Raw genomic sequence first — 17,663 nt, forward strand, 5'->3', positions numbered from 1 at the left:
TTATGATAAAGTTACAAGAGCATTAGATGAGGGAAAGGCATATACTGCCATTTTCCTAGACTTAGCAAAGGCATTTGACAGGGTACCACATGATAAGCTGATATTCAAGTTGCAGCACATGGGTCTGGATGTCAGATTGGTCAACTGGATTCAGGATTGGCTGTCTGATAGGTATCAGAGAGTTTTGTATGGTGGAGCAGTATCAAAGAGGCAGAAGGTGGTTACAAGTGGGGTTCCACAGGGCTCAGTACTGGAACCTATATTGTTTAACCTTTATATCAATGACATTGTCCGTGGATTGCAAGGGGATATTCGGATGATGCGAAGCTAGGAAGGGTTATTAGTAATAGTGCAGATGTGATAGCCTTGCAAGAGGATTTGAATAAGCTGGATAGATGGGCAAATGAATGGGGGTGTCAGTTTAATGCAGTAAAATGTAAGGTCTTGAGGTTTGGGACACGTCGATGGGATATTCTATGGGAGGAGTTATACTGGAGGAAGTAGGATAGACAAGAGATCTGGGTTTGATGATTGATAGAAACCTGAAATTTAGGGGACATATTGCAAAGGTAGTTAAGGTAACACAGAGGATTGCTGCAATAATGAGAAGGACACTGACCTTCAGAGATAAAATGGTTATCATTCCATTGTATAAGACTCTGATCAGACCACACTTAGACTATTGTTCTCAGATCTGGTCCCCAGGATTTGAAGGGGATAAATTAACTGTGGAAAGGGTACAAAGGCGGATAACAAAGATGGTGTTGGGACTGTACAATGTTAGTTATGAGGATTGGCTGAGGGAGTGTGGACTGCAGAGTTTGGTGGATAAGAAGGAGGAGGGGGTGATATGATTGAGACTTTTAAACTGTTGAGAGGTGGTTACAGGGGTGACACTGGGGAGTTCTTTCACTTGGTTGAACAGCAGGAAGGAGTCATGACAAGGGGCCATCCCTGAAAGTTACAAAAGTAAACTGTGAGAAAGAGGGTGAGGAGTGGTTTCTTTGCATGGAGGTTGGTTGAACCATGGAATGCATTGCCTGATGGAGTGGTGAGAGGGAGAATGGTCAATACATTTAAGGAGTGGTATGATAGACTTTGTGTTTACTAGGAGGGAGCTCCCTCGATGAGTCTTGATAGACTTGTGATTTTTAGAAAGGACCTGCCATGATGAGTCTTTTGACTCCATGGAGGCCTGAATAATAATAATAATAGACTCAGTACTTTCTTCCAATATGCATACACAATCATATTCTGTGCTAGATCTTACAATCTGCTCCCCTGCCATTTTTCCACTCTTTTTGTGGGATTTGATGATAGCATCTATGGAAGTGATAATTTTCCAGTTATTTGCACTATGTCTTCACAAGAATCATGTGGTCCTACACAGATGTCCATATGGAAAATGGATTAGCCTGACTGGAATACTTTTTTCCATCTTGCAAAATTTAATGCTTGAAGCAGTCATCCAAACACTCATTAGTGGTGCAGTGAAGTATGTAACAGATTGGATTCTCTATGCCAGTGTTTCTAAAACTGCAGATATCGGCGTATCCCCTTCTTAAATTTTCATTATTACCAAGTACCCCCTTATCAAATAATAAATAAATAAATAAAGTATATTTCATTGTAAATGTCTATTTTATTTGAACTTATATGTTCATGTAAACAAAAAATATGATTTATTTTTAATAGAACAAAATTTGGAATAGGTTCCTCTTCATTTTCCCATCCATGAAAATTCACATTTCAAGTAATTCATATCATACTTAGGAAGATTTTTCATCTTCTTACTAGTTGGTTCTCTAGAGATGTCAGACGACATATCCTTTTCAATTTCATTTGATCCCGATGCAATATCAATGTTTTCTTGTTGCTTACAGCTACTTGCATTTGCTATATTGCTCTCTTCTGTGGGTTTCATAAATTCAATCTTTAACCAATGATCCATACTTAAGAATTTGAAAGCTAAAAAAATTACCATATTTACTTGAATATAACTTTCACTTTTTTCCCAAAATTAAAGCTAAAAAATTCTGGTGCGAGATATATACGGGGATTTTCAGAAACTAAAGTTTCAGAAAAAAACTGCAAATGGTGTGACTTACCAAGAAGCTCCTACTCGCTATTGCTACTTTTGGCATTGAGAACAGTTTCCTTGTGTGCATTGTCAAAGTCATCTGTCCAAATAGTTTCATCTTCTTTTCCATTATTTCAAGCAAAAATTACCAATAATTTACAAGACTTGAGATACGTAGAACAGCTATGAAGAAGTGCATATGATTGGTTCAGTATTAACAAAAGATCGCGCGAACCAAAGACAAACTAGCATTTCAATATTTCAGTTGAAATGCTAGTTCTCTTCAACCAAATTCCATAATATCTGAAACACGTCCACTATATATTTTTTAGTTTTAAGATGTTCACGACAGAGTGGTGTCATGTAAAACCATATGTTGCACTGTGAACATATGGTTTTGCTTGAGTCTATACAGCAGTTTTTGTTTGGAGGGGAGATGTGATTCATTAGTTAGTGCCATTTTTATCCCAGTTGTCTCTAATTGCACTGTTTGTTGAGAAATATAATGATTCCATGTGTTAATGATGCATAGTCGAAAATTGCCACATACCCCCCCCCCCCCAAAGACCTTTCGCGTACCCCCGAGGGTAAGCATACCACACTTTGAGAAACACTGCTCTGTGCAGTAACAATTACAGTTCCAAAAACATCATCTCAATTTCCACTCTATCCAAAGCCTTGATGGAATCTAGAATGCCAAGCAGCTAAAAAAAATCGAGACGGAGCATGGGGTTTATTTCGTAGATACCCTATCACAACAAACTTAATAGCTTTTAAATATGCTCTGGCCAAAGTACACTATGTAAGACATCAGTCAAAAACAACCATGGGAGTGATTAATCAAACAATCATTACAAAAATTGTATGGAATGAAATCTGCATAATGAAAAATATATAGATAGATACTTCTTTTACTATACAGAAAACATGGTTTGTCTTGGAACATAATGGTCGTATTTTTGCTGATCACAAAGTTGTTGCAGACACTGGGGAGAAAATTTTGCCAGAATCTCGGCAACAGCTTCATATTTTCCTGATTTTTTTTTTTTTTTTTTTATATTGAAAGAGCAACAAGAGAAATAGTGGCTAAGCTTTTCTACCAATGGGTTACAACTGTCCAATCAGCCATTTGTTAAGGTGGAACTTAAAAGAGCTCTTTTGCTGTCTCATTACAGTGCAGTAAGATGGCATCCAGTATGAGATGATAAAACATATTCCGTCATTTCTATGGTGGATCTCCCTTCTCTTACTATACAATTAATATACTTAGAGGAAGAGTTTCTGGATTCTTGGCATAAGTCATTACTATCCTAAAACCAGGAAAGGATCCAACACAAGCAAACTATTATCATCTTATTGCTTTGACCAGCTGTCTTTGCAAGATTTGGAAAAAATTATATATGCAAGTCTTCTCTGGTAATTAGAAAGCAACAAATATCTTTTCAACACACAGTGTGGTTTTTGTAGACACCAGTCAACATTGGACCATTTGGTCTGTTTAGAAAATGCACAAGAAACACTTTTCTAAAATGAGAACATCTGGTTTCAGTCTTCTTTGACGAGAAGCTTATGACACAGCCTGGAGATATGGCATATTAAAAGACCTCTTTAATTTTGGTTTGAGGGGGGGACACCTTCCTGTTTTTATTAAAAATTTTGTATCCAGCCAGCCAGTTCTTCCAAGTCTGAGAAGTGTGTTATCTTGGCCATATCAAGAAAAGGGTGTTTCTCAAAGCTCTGTCTTAAGTGTGACATTCTTTGCTGTCAAAATGAATTCAATTACTGAACTGCTTCCTCCTGCAGTAAGCAATGTTTATGTTGATGACTTCACAATTTACTGTCTCCTGCAATCTCAGGGCAATTGAAAGACAACTTCAGCAAGCAGTTGATTGTCCCTTCATGTGCTCTTAGTAAGGGGTTCAGGTTTTCAGCTGAAAAAATTGTGTGGGTATATGTCTGCTGAAAACATATCCTATACAAACAGATCCTGATATAAAAATGGGACCAAGCATTATTATTCCAGTATCACCAGCAGCCAAGTTCTTGGGACTCACTTTGACAGAAAGCTTACATTCCTTACACATTTATCAACTTAGGGAGAAGTCCAAAAAAGCATTGAATATCCTTTGCTCTCTACAGAATGGGGTGCTGATCAATGTTCCTTTCTCTGCCTTTATTGTGTACTTGTATAATCAAAACTTGATTATGGATCCCTTGTTTACAGTTCTGCAAGGAAGAGCACACTCTGATGGTTGGACCCTCTCCATCATCAGGATATCAGTAGCTACTGGTGCCTCTTGCACATTGCACATAGTGCCCTATGAATAGCCCATTCATGCTTTATATTGAAGCAAATGAGCCTGCTCTATTACTTAGATGAAAACAGTTGTCTCTTAACTATGTCCTAAAATTCAAGTCTCTTCCAAAGCATCCTACATGGACTATTATCTTTTCTGTGTTGGTGTGCTCAATATCATACATATCAGACTGCCACATTCTTTCTAGTATGCATGTTAAAGAGATTATGGAAGCTATTGACATGAATGTTGACAACATTAATTGCACCAAACATCACAGCATTCCTCCATAACAGGTTTGCACTCCATTCTACAACCTCTCATCTTGTCATTTACAGAAATCTCATATTCCATCTGTCAACATGCAATTGTTTAATGCACACAGAGCAGCCACTCTGATTTCTTGTCTGTTTTTACTGATGGTTCAAGATCCTCAACCCCTATCAGCTGTGTTTCTTAACATTACAAAATCCACCAGACCCCTTGATTGCAGTAATTATACAGCAGTGTTGAATGCTATTCAGCTTGTGCATAAAAAATAAAAATGCTATCAAAAGTGTGTAATTTATACAGACTCATTGAGTTCTTTACAGGCTATCTCCTCTCCTGTGTATAATCCACATCCAGTGTTCTGTAAAGTACAGCTGTTATACAAAATGCAGATCCTTGATTTTGATGTTTGGTTCTGCTGGATTTCCAGCAATGCTGGAATTAAGGGAAATGAGACAGCCAATTATCCAATGATAATTGGATAATCACTCAAAGCTAATTACCAAATAGCAGTTGTCATGGCTAGAAGCACTGATGAACAAATTGCACGATATTAAGCCTGAAATAAGCATTAGCAGTCTAGTCAACATAGAAATGGAAGAGAGGAAGTTGTTCTTGCTAGGCTCTGTATAAATCACACTCATCTTATGTATCCTTATTTACTGAGGGCTGGTGACAGTGTAACACATCTCCATTTTTCATTATGGAGTGTATGAGCACTTTGCACGAGAAAGGAAATAAAATTTTTACTCATCTGGCCAAGCCATATATACTCATGTCAATGTTATTAGTCAATGTCATAATAATATGACATTATTATTATTACCCTAAGATCCCATAGAGTCAAGTACTCATCTAGGAGGTCCCTTTGTCATACACATATATGGCTTATCATACTACACCTTTAAACACATTCAAATTCTCTGCAGACACCGCACTCTCAGGCAAGTCATTCTACTCATTCACAACTCTGCATGCAAAAAACCTGTTTCTCACTTCCTTGTTCACACCCTCCTTATACAGCTTCCAGAGATGACCTCTTGTTCTTCCCTGATCTCCCTCCATTTTATGGAAAACCTGTTCAACACTGATCCTATAATAACCCCTAAATTGTATGTCTCTGCCATGTCACCCCCTCTTCCTCCTATCCAGTAGACTCTGTAAATTGCAATCTTCTCAACCTTTCCTCATATTCAACATTCCAGAGATCAGAAACTACCTTAGTCAGTTGCCTCTGGACCCTTTCCAATATATCTTCATCCTTTTGAAAACTAGGTGACCAAATCTATGCACAGGAGTCCATGTGTGGCCTGATCAGCCTTATACAATGGAACCAGAATCTCCTTACTTCTACAAGTCAGTGTCCTCCACATCATTCCCAGAAGTCGTTGTGTTGTCCATACAATTTTGGCAATGTGTCCTCTAAATTTTAGATCCTTATCCACCATCTCTCCAAGATCTCTTATTTCCTCTGCCTCCAACAATATATATCCCCAACATAAATTCTACATCCCTATCTTTGTTTCCCAAACTGTAAAACCTTACATTTTGCAACATTGAACTGGCATCCCCATTTCCATTCCTATTCACTCAGTCTATTCAAGTCCTTATAAGGCCACAACATCTACTCTCCAACTTTTCATCATCTGTAAACAGCAATGGCCCTAACTGACCCCTGGGCACATCACTAAGGACTTTCCTCTCTGGGATATTGTCCCTCCCCCACCATACACAACTTGCTGATACCTATCAGATAGCCAATCTCTGATCCAATGCACTGGTCTGATATCCAACCTCATGGGCTCCAGTTTCACTGTCAACTTATCATGCGGTAATCTGTCAAAAGCCTTTGCAAAATCAAAGAAAAATGCTACCAAAAGTGTGCAATTTATACAGACACTGCTGTCCATACTGCTGTGTATCCATCTCCTTTGTTGAATTAAGCCATCACCTTATTGCAATACATAAGTAGATTACCGAAACATGATTTCCCTTTAGCAAATCCTGCTGTCCATTAAAAATAACACTATTGTTGTCAACCCAATTCTGGATCCTGGTTCTCGCCAGCCTCTCCAACATTAACCACAACAACGGACACACAGATTAGGCTTTAACTTTTTACTAGTTTATCTTTTTATGACTATTTATCAAATATCTTGATTACTGCTGTAACCTCGGTATGACTTTTGCCATTCTTGTACCAGTAAATCATAGATTAATCAACCAACCAGCTAACATAACTATAGAAGTTCATACTCGGTTTTTCCTTCTTTACTCCACTCATCACTTTATGGAGGATACTCATCAGTTGATGAGCATCCAACATATTAGCTTCTCAGTGACATCTTCCTCAGCCAATACTGCTAAAATTTCATAATTCATCCATTTCATGTCCCAATCTTATTTATTCTTCCAATCTCAAGAATACAGCAGCTGCTGATCTTGAACATTATTGATTTCCATTCTCCCAATTCAGTTGATCATTCTGCACTGGGTAGCCAGTCTGTTTCCTGAGTTTGCCATAATCTCCTTATCTTGAGTTCCCTTATCTCTTTTCTTGAAACTTGCACATGTCATATCAAACACTGTTTTGCCCATAATTTTTCAGAGAATGAGAACTGTATACAACGGAATACTCAGATGTAAGCTCCATTAACCAGTTAGCCAATGTAATAATTTTTTATTCATTATGTGTAGCAAAATCCATGTTTTATGGTTCAGGTTTGATAATATGAATAGGCTATGTGCATCCCTGTTAATATTTGAAGGAAATTTTTTAAAATTCTGACTCATAATAAAATATTCTCTTTTTCCCTTCTTCTTCATGTAGCTTCCTCAGTGAGAGGGTGCAGCACCATGTCCTTCCAGTTCTCTCTGTTGGTGGCTTTCCTTTTTGTTTCTGCATAGCCATGTGATCCTGTCCATGATCTTATATCTTCAAGCCATGTCCTTCATTTTTTGCCTCTTGATCCATTTCCCATAATTTTTCCTTCTAAAACTGTTAATATCCTCTGTCCTACTGAACCTCTCAGTACATGTCCTGCCAATCTCATCTTTTCCTGGATCATTTCCTGTAATAAATAATATCTGTGTTCTCATTCTCTGTAGGACATCTGTATTTGTCGCATGTTCTGTCCATGGGATTTTCAGAGCTCTCCTATAGACCACATTTCAAAGGCCATTATCTGTTGCCTTACTCTCTTCTTGAATATCCAGGTCTCACTTCCATATGTGAAAATTGGCCACACTAATGTTCTTATCATTCTTTGTCGCGATACTCACAGAACTTCTGAGCAGATCTTTATTTTTCCAGAATGCATCTTTAGCTATGACTGTTCTTATTTTTATTTCTTTATCTTGCTTTCCATCTGCAGTAAAGTAGGTGTCTAAATATTTGTATTCTGTTGTATTTTCAATTTTCATATTGTTTATGAATATTTCTGGCTCGGATCTCCTTTCTTTTGAGATTTTTATAAATTTTGTTTTTTTTTACATTAATGTCTAATCCAAATTCTTTACCTTCTTCAATTAGTAGCTGCAGTAATTTGATTGATTTGTTTCTGTTTTCTGCTATTAGAATGGTATCATCAGCATATCTAAGATTGTTGTATTTTATACCATTGATGCTAATTCCTGTTTTTTGTTTTTCAATCTTTTTTCATCACTGTTTCACTATAGATATTAAATAGATTTGGTGAAAGGATACAACCTTGTCTAACTCCTCTTTTTATTTTCACTTCAGAAGTCTCAGAGTTAAACAGCTGCATTTTCTGTTTGGTGTAAATCATTTTTATAATCTTAAGTACATAAGTGTAAGTTGTATAAGTCTCTGATCAGACCACACTTAGACTATTGTTCTCAGATTTGGTCCCCAGGATTTGAAGGGGATAAATTAACTGTGGAAAGGGTACAGAGACAGATGATAAAGATGGTTTCAGGACTGTACAATTTTGGTTATGAGGATCGGCTGATGGAATGTGGACTGCAGAGTTTGGTGGATAGAAGAAGGAGAGGTGATATGATTGAGACTTTTAAACTGTTGAGAGGTGGTTATAGGGTTGACACTGGGGAGTTCTTTCGCTTGGTTGAACAGCGGGAGGGAGTGATAAGAGGCCATCCCTGGAAGTTACGAAAGGAAACTGTGAGCAAGAGGGTGAGGAGTGGTTTCTTTGCATGGAGGGTGGTTGAACCATGGAATGCATTACCTGATGGATTGGTGAGAGCGAGAACGGTCAATGAGTTTAAGGGGTGGTTGGTATGATAGACTTTGTGTTTCTTAGGGGGGGGGGACCTCCCCTCGATGAGTCTTGACAGACTTTATGTTCTTAGGAAGGACTTCCCACAATGAGTCTTTTGACTCCATGGAGGCCTGAATAATAATAATGATAATAATAATAATCTTCTATGTCTAATTTATCTAATATATTGAACATTTTATTGTTTTACCTGGTCAAAAGCCTTCTGAAAGTCTATTAAGCATATGTAAATGTTCCTATTTCTTTTAAGTGATCTTTCTATTATATTTTTAGTTCCAGGATAGCATTAATGGTTCCCATTCCTCTTCTGAAGCTTTTCTGTTGTTCACTCAATTCACTGCTTATGGCTCTTTCGATTTGTTTGTTAACGAAGGTTAAAATAATTTTAGATGCATGGGATATTAGGCTCACAATTTTGTGCATTATGTTTCTTTGGAATTGGTATACAGATAGATGTAAAAACTTCAGGTAATTGTATTGTTTTATAGATGTCCTGAATGGATTCCACTAAATAGTTGTTATTATTGCCAGTCAAAGCTTTCAGCAGCTCAGCCAGAATATTATCATACCCAGGGGATTTATTATTAGGAAGATTCTTAATTATATGTTCTACCTCCTGTCTTGTGGGTAGAGTGGTATCTGTTGTTACGTTTAACTTAAGGTGTCGTGAATCATCCAACATGTTACCGTTATCATCATCATAGAGATCTGATAAGTACTCCACCCATCTTCCATTTAACTTTTCCTTATCAATGAGTATGTTTCCATCTTTGTCTTTGATGTTATTAGACTGTGTGCATTTTGTTTTTCCATTAAGTTCTTTCACTTTCAGGAATGCTTCTCTGGTTTTGTTCCTATTTTGTAATTCTTCTATCTCAGTCCACTGCCTATTTATCCAGTTTTCTTTCAATCTTTTACATAACTGTTTGATTCTTTTATCCAAAGTTTTATATCTTAACCTTTCTTCTTCATTTGCTCCTCTTTTCCATGTTCTTCTTTTATCAATAAGGTTGATTACCTCTTGAGTTATCCATGGTTTTTTCTTTCTTTCTTCTTGTTTATTGATGTGGTTTTTAGCAGATGTTATGATAGCTGCTTGTAGTCTATTCCATTTAGAGGGTTCATTTTCGTTTTGCAACTGTGCAGACAGCAGTTCTGAAATATTTTCATTAAATTTTGATTTTATAATCAGATTTTGTACCATTTGCAGATCCCATTTTAGGGGTTGACTTCTTTAAGATTTTATTGTTTTTAGGTGAATATTCATCTTCATTAAGACCAGTCTATGATCAGATCCACAGTCAGCACTTGATATCACCTTTGAGTTCCGTATTCCATTGAAGTAACGTTTACCGACTACAATATAGTCTAATTGATTTTTGTATCTTCCATGCGGACTTTCCCATGTGTATCTTGCTGTTCGTTTTTGCTCAAAATAAGTGTTAGTTATGATGAGATTGTGCTTGTTACAGAAATCGATCAGCTTTTGTCCTCTCTCATTCCAAATTCCTAGTCCAAATGGACCCACGTGTGTAGATGTTCTCTCTGATCCAACTTTTGCGTTCCAGTCACCCATAGCACAAATAACTCGATCTTTCTTGCCTCTGACTTCCTTTATAGATCATTCTATTTCATCATACATGATATCTATTTCTGCTTCCTCATTCTGTTATGTAGGAGCATATATTTGGATGATCAGCATATCTCTAGGTTTAGATTTCACTAGAATTGCCATTACTCTATCTGATTTTTTGATTATATGGATAATGTTTTTATTTTTTCTTCTCTACAATCAATGCTATGCCTCTTCTTGATATTTCACCACCTGACGTATGTAGTTTATATATCTTCCCATTTGGAAGTTTTGACTCAAAATCTGATGATCCTTACCAAAAAGTTTCACTTATTCCTAGTATACTAATATTCAATCTCTTCATCTCTCTCTCATCACATTAGCCAATTTCCTGCATTTATTCAATCCTCTTACATTCCAAGTAGCAACATTCAAGCAATTTCTGCGTTGAGTTTCTTTATAGCAGTCATGGACCGACGATACCGCAGGGCCTGCTATATCACCCTGAACCACCGTTCCGGGCATATTTAGACTACCCGGGCTTTAATTCTTTTCTGTGTAGACATGATGCTTTACACAGTGGCATTTTTTATGGAATGGGCCACCAGAATCATCCAACCTCCAATATGAATGGAGGACCGCAGCTGTCATTGGTTAGCGGGTCCCATGGACCTAGCCGGGAGGCCTACAAAGTAGTGCCACTGATCATCCCCCTCATCCACCACCGAGGGGACGCCCCAATGCACCGTGACAGCCCAGCGACCCTTCATTTTACAAAATTAACATTGCAGAATTCATTTTTTAATGTATCTTTTTTGACATAGATTAATAGTTCACTAGATTTTTAATTGTGTGAAAGAAATTTGATTCCTCAAATTAGGGTGAAATGTTTCTTGCATGAACACAAACTACAAAATACACAATTTTGTAGTTTGTTATATTCTCATATCTTGAAAAATCATGTTGGGTGGGTTGTACTTCATTAGTATAATTTCTTGTGCAGAAATGTACAAAAGATAACATTATTCAGAGATGAACAATACTTTTGTGTTCTTCTGCTTGAATGCCATTCTGCACTTAATAAAACAGTTTATTTGATCAATCAACTTAATGCAGTTTCTGGTTATATTTTTTTTATTTTAATTGATGACATCTCATAATTACAAGCTAACAGAACAAAAAATAACTTAGCCATTTAAAATTGTCTTATAGAACTTTAAATCAGTCCATGCATGGAGCACTGTGTATATTAACATAAATATTATAAATTGATTATACATATATTCTGCATTTATTACCATTTCAGTAATATATACAACTTAACATGAGCTTATTTATTTTTATAGCAACCAGTTTTAATAAAATTATGTACATATGTCATATACACTGTATTTTTGTTGCATCTTCTCATATAAGAAATTATATTTGTTTAGAGGATTTGTAATAATATTTGTGCAGCTGATTTCAAAATAGATATATGTATAACCAATGCAGTTACCTTCAGTTTATAAACAATTTGGAAAATGTCCAAAGCTGAGTAATGTTTCTTCTTATAGAAAATGTCAGAACCAGATTAGCTTGCCTGCATTTGGTGAGAATATATTTATTCTAAAATTAAAGAAACTGTGAAAATTTAATTGGACAAGGTTGCTAATCTATTTGAATATTTTTACTGTTATTTGATTAAATATTTTAAACTTTTTTTATTTTTTGTAATAATTTGTAGGTAACAGAATTTTTGTACAAAAACTTAGGCTTCAAATTAAGTTACCAGTTCATGATGGATGCGTAAGTATTGTTATTAATAAGAAAGTAGCTTAATACGCATTATATACTGAATATATCTTGCCATTTTAGAATATTATATCTATTTTAGAATATTCTATTTAGAACATTTTATCATAAATTGGATTAAAACACCCTGCATATGTTTATTTATATTCAGATTTCTATAATTTCCTTTTTCTCTCTTTTGTATATATTTAAAAAGGATGTTAATTGGCACATTGAATGTTCTTAGTGGATTACTGCTGCAAATCCAATTTAGTAATATTTCACTAGGATTTTTTGCATGAAACATTTTATGTTAAATCAAGTTTAATTTTATGTTAAATTAAATCATACATTACAAAAAATATACATATGAACTTGTGGACACAAGAAAGTTTATTACAAAAGTATAGAGCCAGATATTTCAATCTTAGTGTAACTGACAGTTCAAAAATGTAGAATAAAGCAACAATGGATTTCAAAAGAAATAAGAGCTGCATGCTGGAGTACATATTGTGGATATGCTATGTGGATAATGTCTTTGCTATATGACCACATTCTTTAACTGCTCCACTTTAATTTCTGACTAAATCAACAGTCTATATCTTTACATCAAATTTGCTGTGGAGAAAGAAAAGACAGAAAATTACCTTTCCCAGATATCCATTTCTCTCTCACTCCTTCTGGCATACTGACAATTTTAGTACATTGTAACCCCTACCTTTACAGATTGATACATGCAGTGAGACTTTGCACATTATCCTCCATAAAAAAAATAGACATCATTAAAATGCTTCTTAATAGAGTACATGTCCTCTGCTCTACCCCTATGGCCTTAAACTAGAACTTGATATGATTTAAAGAATTATGCAGCAGAATGGCTTCACTTCAAAGAAGATTCAGCTCCTATGAATTCCAACCCTGAACGTACAGTATCAGTCCCATATATTGCTAGATATCTGAACTTTTAAAGATCTTAAAAAAACATTACTTGGTGTTTACTTTTTTTTTTCCCTATTAGTAAACTTTTTTCCATATTACCTTCCACCAAGGACAAATAGTCTCCTCTTTCACTCGCGGTATTTATCAGGTTCTTTGTGATCGTCTTTTCTCCTATTTTGAAGAAACAAGGCATTCAGTTGAGAAGAGGCTGCAAAAACATCAGTCCTACATCCTCTGTGAAAAGAGCCAAAATGACTGCTATAGCACAGCATGGAATTGACACAGACCACAGAAAAAGTTTTTGGAATTTCAAAATTTGCAAGACTTCTTTGCCAGATTGACCTATAAGTTCTTTCTATCCAGTTCATAAAACTAAATTACTTCCTAGCCTCTCCAAAAGGCAAATATCCTTCTCTCTCTCTCTCTCTCTCTCTCTTTCTTTCATCCTGGAGTTTGCAGGATCCCTTGCTCATGTAGCTTTTCTTATTAAGGACAAATCAGTCATTCTACTCAGATTTGTCTATAAGAACTTCAAGAGTCTGATAAGTCCAATTTGGCCAGCCATGCCTTATCCACAAGACATGGAATTCATTGGAATAAAACTGAAGTCCTACACAAAAGTTGTTTTCTTCCTAAAAGATTATATAAAAGTTGTGAAGCACACATTCACAGTCTTAACCTTAACAAAAAAACAATTGCCTTAAACTTTCTCAATTTTTGGGAAGTCAACAGAATTAGTAAATCTGGTAGGGGAGAAAGTCAGCTGAATTTATATGTATTAAGAGAGAAGAGAGAAATTACTCAAAACAGTAAACTAGTTGTATACAAGACAGTGTTCCAACCAGTTTTATCCTGTGGATCTGAAAGCTAGTTAGAAATAAAACACTTGGTGAAAGACTAGCGACTGCAGATGTGAGAGTTCTGAGAAAGATTACAGGAATGAACAGGTTACATCAATGACAGTATTGTATTGAAAATGAGGATGTCAGGAAAGAACTTGACATTGTTAACATTCAGGAATATGTTAGCTGAGTATTATGGTCACTTATATAGAATGGGAGAAGAAAGATTAGCAAAACAAGTGTTCTTTACTTGGTTGGCATGAATGAGATCCAGAGAAAGACCAAGATCTAAGTGACTTCATACAGAAAAATGTGCCTCAGAAGACAGAAATATAAGATCTGATAATGTTGGAGTCTTGACAGATAATAGATGATGTAACTTTTTCATGTAGTGCTATCTAATACCCTGTACATCCTTGAGGGTATCATTTGAGGGAATTGGATGATGATGAAGTGTACTTTATAATCCTTTTATCATTGCAGGTGCCACATAATATTAATGTATCACTGATAAAATGTATGATTTTTTTTTTTCATGTGGTATACACTGATAAATACACTAATATTATTATTATCACTTGACACCTCCAGGGAGTCCAAAGACTTATCGAGGGAGGGCATCTACTCTACAACTCTATCTCCACCACCCACAATCCACCAACTACAATGAACCACAACTACACCAATGCCATCTACCACCCACCAATATATAATGTCATAATGAATACAGTATACTTTTAACATGTACATACAAGAAACGATAAAAATATTTTATTTACTAATATTTTGGCATGAAATCATCAATTGGCAGGTGGTAGATGCAGAGTAAAAAAAAAAAAAAAAGTGTTAGTATTAACAAATGCTCATAAATTTGCAAAGTCTTGGATTTAACATTTGTCTGTGATATATACTAGGTTACTTTGTTATTCCACTCACGCTGACAACACCTGACTAGTGAGATATTGCCGGACTGTAAGCCAGCACAGAATTTTTCAAGTTCTGGTTATACATTATTTGTTTCATCTTTTGTGTGTAAATGTAGTTGTTTGCAGCTTTGAAATACTTGATGACTGTCTTTCTTTTTTTTTTAAATACTAAACAGAGCAGTGAGCTAACTGACATCTGACTGAGTAAGCAATTTGCTTATGTATAATTAGATAAAAATAAGTATTTCTTCTGAAGTACTGTATAATCAGTAAAATTAAATAAGCAAATAAATAAATAAACTTCCAGTATACTGTTAAGAGAGAAATTAGTAGACAAAAGAATTTTCATTAAGAGGAAAAAAGCACTTTAGTTACCAGTATCTCTGAGTTTTTGGAGGCACTGATAAAGAGGTTATTATTCCCCTTTATAAAGCATTGATACTTCCACATTTGGATTACTGTGCTCAGGTCTGGTCACCTGGATTCCTTGGAGATGAGGAGGCTGTGGAGAGGGTTCAGAGAAGAGTGACCAAGTTGGTGAGTGATATAAAAAATGCTCCCTACATTGATAGATTGAGAGCTTGTGGATTGCAGAGATTGGTTGATAGGCGAAGAAGAGGGGATATGATAGAAACATTCAAATTACTAAAAGGTTTTTATAGGATTGATGCAGGGGAAATGTTTCAGCTGTGTGATAGTGATAGAAGAACAAGAGGTCATCTCTGGAAATTAAAGAAGAGTGTGGTTAACAAAGGTGTCAGAACAAGGTTTTTTGCCTGGAGGGTGGTGAATGAGTGGAATTCATTGCCTGACTTAGTTGTGAGCTCTTCGTCTGTAAATGAATTCAAGAAGAGATATGACAGATATTGTTTTGCTAGTTTGGGTCTCCCGCGATGAGTCTACTGACTCCATGGAGATACCCGTAATAATAATAATAATAATAATAATGAATACAGTATACTTTTAACATGTACATACAAGAAACGATAAGAATATTTTATTTACTAATATTTTGGCATGAAATTATCAAACCATCCTCAGTGTAGAAATGGTTGAACAAGGTAGAATGCTAACAATGGGTTATTTAGACATTTTTGGCATTTTTTTAAGATTATCCCTTTGTCTCATGATCTTACTACTTCTGCATATATCCTAAACCAGCTTTCACTCATTGTTATACACTACATAATTCAGCTCATCATTCTTCTTGAAAGCTTAGCATTATAAAGAATCTACTATATACTGTGCACATGTTATTTGTTCCAATTATCAAAACATTCCAGTTAGGAATAACTGGAAAAGTGGTTTCCCCCAAGAAACAAATAAAACATATCTTGTGATTCCTATACACCTACTCCAAGAAACTGTATGAAAAATTGATTCCTTACATCTTTGAACCTGTTGCAAGAATATTAAAGAAATATAACTTGATACCAACATATTAATAAATTCTCATCTCGCCTTCCTCTAAGAATGGTGAGATGAGAATTTATTAAGCCTCCTCTTACCTGTCCAAGTATGTACCAAGTTCCATGTGAGTGCAGTCTTTTTTATTTTGGACAGACTCTAAGGCTTTGGCACTTAAACAAATATTTATATTTAAAGCAACACTGATGTCATATTAAAGATTGATGCTTTTGCATTCATTTTTCCACAAACAAATCAGTACAATAGCATCAATTTTGCATTACTTATAATAAACCTGAAAAGTCTGGCTTTTTTATTATTATTATTATTATTATTAGACACCTCCAGAGAGTCCAAAGACTCATCGAGGGAGGGCACCTGCTCCACAACTCTGCTTCTGCCACTCAATCCACCAACTGACCGCAACTACACCAGCACCATCTACCGCTGATCACTACCACTAGTATTTCCACAGACAATCGCAAACATCCATGCCCATGGTGGGATTCAAATCCGCAGCCTTTTGGCTGAAGAGCAGATACCTAATCACTCGGCCAGCAGGCTAGCGGCTTTGCACAGCAGGGTGTGGATACTGACCATAGAATCTTCTGGTCAGGAATCCGATTGCATCATTGATTTTGATTTAAATATGATTATTTGTTTAAGCAATATGCCAAAGCCTCAATGAACCACCTGAACTTGGATCAAAACAGTTTTATGTCTTTACCAAAAATATGGAGAGTCTCATTTTCCTTGGTCATCACTAGTTTTTTTTTTTTTCATATTCATATATTGATGCAATCACATCATGTGTTCATTTGGTGTTTGATGTCTTTTGAAATAATCCATTGTTAATATTCTGCCATGTTCAACTGTTACTACACTGAAGATGGCTTGTTAGGTTCAAGCTGAAACATTTTATAAATAAAATATTATCATTTCTTGTGTTTGTGTGCTAAAAATACAAGGGTAGTCTGAAAGTTCTCAGCCTAACAATGAAAAAACGAATTTATAATTTCAAAATTAGTTTAATCCTTTATCCAAGTGTGAACAAACAAAGTTTGCGCCTGAAAGTATCTTCAGGACTGGGGTAAGGTGGTACAACACCAGGACAACTTGTTGCAAAGGAGGAGCAAGCTACCAACACTCCTATCTCAGTATCTCCTATAATGCAAAACACATCTCCTTGCGGATATGTCTAATGTTATGCATTAAGGGAAGGGCCACTATCCAGACTAGTTTCGACCTCTATTGAGGTCTCTTCAGTGGGAGCCAGGCCCAAGTGGAGATACCAGGCAGA

The 17,663-nt window shown here is 35.8% G+C and overlaps 1 protein-coding gene across 3 annotated transcripts in view; it reads left to right on the forward strand.

Annotated features, from left to right (window-relative positions):
- LOC150096255 (DDB1- and CUL4-associated factor 6-like) overlaps positions 1-17,663 on the forward strand; it is a 443,059-nt gene that overhangs the window by 10,481 nt on the left and 414,915 nt on the right. For all 3 annotated transcript variants that reach the window (XM_090409214.1, XM_090409213.1, XM_090409212.1), the window contains exon 2: positions 12,203-12,264. In XM_090409214.1, coding sequence (XP_090265340.1) covers positions 12,203-12,264 — 62 coding nt within the window. The remainder of the gene's footprint in view (positions 1-12,202; positions 12,265-17,663) is intronic.

The sequence above is a fragment of the Typopeltis vanoorti genome, chromosome 19, assembly GCF_054136105.1.
Source record: "Typopeltis vanoorti isolate ZY-2024b chromosome 19, IOZ_Tvanoo_1.0, whole genome shotgun sequence".
In the NCBI taxonomy this organism is placed as follows: domain Eukaryota; kingdom Metazoa; phylum Arthropoda; class Arachnida; order Uropygi; family Thelyphonidae; genus Typopeltis; species Typopeltis vanoorti.